The 5,111-nt window shown below is 41.8% G+C and overlaps 1 protein-coding gene across 7 annotated transcripts in view; it reads left to right on the top strand.

Annotated features, from left to right (window-relative positions):
- The window catches only part of tns2a (tensin 2a), a 57,320-nt gene that overhangs the window by 18,496 nt on the left and 33,713 nt on the right, over window positions 1-5,111 (top strand). For all 7 annotated transcript variants that reach the window (XM_034875907.1, XM_034875908.1, XM_034875905.1 and 4 more), the window contains exons 2-3: window positions 297-402; window positions 826-863. In XM_034875907.1, coding sequence (XP_034731798.1) covers window positions 297-402; window positions 826-863 — 144 coding nt within the window. The remainder of the gene's footprint in view (window positions 1-296; window positions 403-825; window positions 864-5,111) is intronic.

Consider the following 5,111-nt stretch of genomic DNA (forward strand, 5'->3'; position numbering starts at 1 on the left):
TATATATATATATATATATATATATATGTATATATATATATCCACTAACTCACAAGCCACTACTTTGTTTTCCTAAAAATAAATTGTGAAAAGAGTTGGGGAAGCCCAATCTCTTTGTGCTTCTGGGTCATATTTTGTCAGATGGAAGTGCATAGAGGGTTGACCAAATCATACTCAAACAAGGATTCGTGCATTGTTTCTGAGGGTAGGCAGCTCCACAGACTGCGGTAGCCACGTCTGGTCCTTTATCAAGTTGAATGTGAATCTAATTTTCCCTTGTTTGTGTGTGAATGCAGGGGGGGAAGGGAGAGCCCCACGTCTTCAAGGAAAAAACCTTTAAGAAGAAGCGGCAGTGCAGCGTGTGCCGTCAGAACATCGACAACGTTGGCTCCTTCTGCAGAGGTAAATGTTCCAAGTGTGGTCGTTGTTGTAGTTATAGCTTGGTCATTCACTAAGTGACTCTGAAGAACCGGGCTAACATGGTAACCAATGTCATGACAGGTTAGAATGGCAGCAGGATGTGTGAATATGAATGAATAAAGGGCAGCACCCACCAGCTGTGTCACGTAGTGTAGTGTCATTTCATCCTTGAAGCAACATTGGACAGGCCATCTGACAGAAGAAGTACACGTGCCAGTTATGGGGATAATATCCTGATGCGTCTACAGACTGCTGCAGGATTGAGTCCGAAAGCTAAAAAATGCATTTTAGTTTACTTTTCTACTTTGTTTATCTTCTTACTTTATATGTAGACTAAACTTGTACTATATACTATCTTTTTGACGTCTTTCTCTTGTTTCCTCCCTGCTTTCTCATTTCTCTTAGTTTGCAAGACAGCCACCCACAGGAAGTGTGAGGCCAAGGTAAGAATTCACTTTTACAGTTTCCATTTCTTCAGACTCCAAACAAAATGAAGAATCAGTTGTGACACAGTCAGGGCAAGTATTTAAAGTGTTATTATCAGCTGGGACAGAGGATATGATTTCTTTATTTTCCACTGAACAGGTGATTACCATCCACCATAAAAGGTGTATTTTCTGTCTATGTGCATTTTCAATTAGCGCATACAAAGACAGTGGAAGTGGGTACAACACTGGAAACTATGAAAAACGTTTTTTTGATGTGTTGATATTACCATTGCGATAAAAGTGCAAAGGAAACAGAAAACATTAATTTGCATAATGCCTTTTTTCTGTAAATTAGTTCAAATGTGCGCCACATTTAAAATTTTATCAGATGTGATGAAGGAAACTGTAAAGTTCTTAGGGTTATGTGAACATAATGAGGCCTAATGTGCAAAACATTAAGTAAACTGTGGTAACTATGGGAAGGTTACATCTATGGTTTTGTCTTAAGAAGAACAGGATAAATGTGAGAAAACTAAAACATAACTGGAAATGATGAGGCTACTTGTAAGACATGAAAAGCTTCCATTATATAAATAAGCATAGGTGGTTTATGTGTCATATTCGTTGATTGAGTTGAATGTTTCCCATTCCAGTAAATCTTGACATAAGACCTAATTTCGTTATATTAATTAAAATCTCTACTCAGTAAATCAATCCGTATTGATCACTGCAGGAATACAACATAATTTGAAGTTGACCGTGGGATCACTACCTGCTCTGTAGCTTATTAAATGTGCAGTCATTACCAGCCATTACCATGACCATAATTCAAGGTCTTACCCAGTAGCTGAACCACTAATCTTGCTTACTGGGTCAGATCTTTGTTTGTATATTAATGTTACTGCACTGGACTATAGGAATAACATGTTAATCCTCATCAAAGCCAATTAGAAGATAATCTCAAGCCAGTGAGGTGTGAAAAGACGCATGACGGTGGCTCTGTGAGGGCAGAAGTCTCGACATGTCTGCTAATGTGAATGCCACTCAGTTGTATTCCTCGGAAAGAGCTGCAAGCCTTGCTCAAACCCCACGCTGCTGCCTCTGTGAAAGGAGCATTGATGGAGAGGATGGTGAAATGAATAGACAGAGGGATGCAGAGGGGGAGAATGCCAGCCGAGGCCAAGGTGAAGAAGAGGGGGTAGAGGCTGAGGCAGGGAGCCTTGGCAGGCAAAAGAGAGATAGCCAAGGGTGAAGGCATGTGGCAAAGACGAGCCTCATTCCTCTAGCCTCGCTCCGTCCTCTGGTCTTTTATCTTTGGAGAGGAGAGCCCTGAGGACGCGTTCCGGAATGAAAGGACGGCTTTGAAATAGGGAGAATCTGGCACCTTTACTGTGGGCGTCAAGTCAGTATTGATGGGATATGTAGTCCGTTGAAGCATTCTCCAGTGTGTCTATATTGAGTGAGAAAAAAAGTTCTTCTATTCGCAGAGCCCTGGCAGCTGTGCCTACTTATACCATAATGCATTGCTCGAGCAGCTTCGCTAAGCTCTGGTAGCTTTTTCATAAACCAAATGAACTCACAATAGTCAAGAAAGGACATTTTCTTTCACCTAAACAGGAAAATACAACCACACACCTTCTGAGTTGAAGTGGGTTGTAGTCAAGACCACCTTAGTCGAGTCAAAGGCAAGTTCAAGACCAGGACTAGTTGAGTCCAAGTAAAGACCGAGTCCAAAGAGGTTCGAGTCCAAGACAAGAACGAGTCCAAAAAGGTTTGAGTCCGAGTCAAGACCGAGTCCAGGACAGAAAAAAGGTATTATGCATGACAGTATCAAGACAATCATTTTTGGTTTCACTTTCCCTCCAATGTGATTATCAACATAATAAAGACACCTGGACTCGGTCAAGACCAAAGCCATATCTGCAAGACCAGTGGCAAAGACCGAGACAAGTCCGAGACCAAATACTTGCGAGTGCGAGACAAGTCCCAGACAATAGAAAAACGGTCTTGAGTCCGGACTCAAGTCCAAGACCGGACTCGAGTACTACAGCCCTGTTAACTACCTTGTTATCTTATCATAAAACACACGTTATTCAAATGAAAATGTTGAGATAAATCCTTAATTCAAACTGTAAGAAGTGAAAAAATATGCCATCCACAAGGGTTTCTAACTCTTTCTTCATAGGCAGACAAATACTGCCCCAAAATTGCCCTGCTAGCTTTGGTTTTCTTCTCCGCGGGATCCTGAAGGTCTCCCGCACACCTCTATCCATTTAAACATGCAATAATGCATTCAGCCCGTGAAAACTGTCATCTGCAAAAGTAATCAGCCAAAACAATATAATTGTGGCGTGCGCACCCGCTTGCAGTGTCAGCGCTCTTCTCATGAAATGCACTCACCATCACACATGATAGACTACCTTTTGTACAAAACTAAAGCGATGAGCCTATTTTGCAAAATGTAAGGAGTAAAAAGCAAGAATCTCCTCCGCGGCACCGCGGTGGAAACGAGAGACAAAAAGGGCTGAAGAGAAAATATTTCTCTGTAGACATTGTTTAAGAATATTTTTGAGCTTTTCCACCTTTAATTTTTGACAGGACAGCTAATTGAGAAAGGGTGACATGCCAAAAATCGTCAGAGGTCGGATTCAAACCCTGGACCCCCGCGTTGAGGCATAATCCTCTCAGTACATGCACTTGCTCAACCACTGACTCAACCTGACCACCTCTGTAGACATTATTATTATTTATTTCAAATATAAGAAATGTTAAGTCACTAAAAGGCTATCAGACCATATCATTTTTCACATTATCTCCTTTTTTAAAAGAAAATGGTGGGCAGATTTTGCAACAGCAAACAGTGAAAACAGATGGTTCTACGGAAAGATATGTTAAACTGAATTCAAGATTGATTACAGAAAGAAGCAGGGTGTTGTTTAATAGCCTTACTGTGACTGTCTGATGTGTTGTTGTTGACTGGTTGTTAGACAGAGATTTCCATCTGGGCTGCCCAGGAAGGGAGAGGTCGGATAAGGCAAGGCCAAGGGGATCTGGCGAATGGGTTCATCTCAGCGGTTATCTAACCTCGTATGTAGGGGGAAAACTGAGGCAAGGTGGAGCTAGCATGCCAACAATCTGTAGTACTGTGGATTCTAAAATGTATGACATACTGTAAATTAATAGCAGATAACAGCTGTTTGCCTTCCTAGCTGAGTAGCTTTAGTCTCACATTGCCAGATGTATCTTCAGCGCTGTGGAGAAGATTCTGGCTACACCCCAGATACACCGAAGGTATTCACTTTGGGTTGTTTGCCTTTCTTTAAACCAATCACAATCATCTTGGGGGGTGCTAAGCTCTGAATGCAGCAACAGTGCTTCTGTTAAACAGTCTCTGGAGGCAACTTGCTTTGGTGGAACATTTGCACTGGTTCACCGCAGTAACTCCCGCCAATCGGTCCTGATACGACCCAGTTAGATAGTCAATGTTGTAACAATATTCTTCTTAAATCTTTACAACCATTCAAAGAAGAAGAAAAAAAGTAGGCTTGCCTTAATGCATGGTTGAAATTCCCGTCAAAACTTTTTCAGAGAGTAACGTTAGCTTGCTAGCTCCTAGGTTGTTCTTATTGTGAAGGGGCAATGCCGGACTTATTATATGTACTTTGCGTAAGAGTGACCTGTTGTGTGCTAAACAGTCAAGGTTTACCTGTGTTACATGTCTAATTAGTTCCAGGTGTTTCCTCACTTGCACCTCACCTCACATTTGGTAGTTATTACCTGTAACCTTGTGCATGTATCAACCACCTCTACTCTCTTTCTCTGCATATGTACCATGGTTGTTCGTGTTTACGTGCACTCACACATCTGGAGATCTGCCCTCTGTCATCTGTAAGCCATCCTGTTCTCCACATGCTTCTATTTACATCTGGTGTTGCCGTAAACTGTGTGACAAATCATCTCATTACCACACCATACAGTATCCCGTCAATAGGTCTGCTCCAGTTCTCTGGAAAAGTCCCTCCTCCTAGAGAGAAAGATTGGTGATGATAGGTAGACTATGTACAGTTCATGTTTTCTTGTTGTTTTCTTGTCACTGTGTTCCCTACTCTTTGCCCACAAGGTCAACAGCCTCCAGCTGACCCATCTCTATTTTATTATAAACACACAGAGACTCTCTTACTTTCTCAGACACACACACACACAAACACACACACACACACACACACACACACACACACACACACACACACACACACACACACA

Source organism: Etheostoma cragini, chromosome 7 (genome assembly GCF_013103735.1).
Source record: "Etheostoma cragini isolate CJK2018 chromosome 7, CSU_Ecrag_1.0, whole genome shotgun sequence".
Taxonomy (NCBI): domain Eukaryota; kingdom Metazoa; phylum Chordata; class Actinopteri; order Perciformes; family Percidae; genus Etheostoma; species Etheostoma cragini.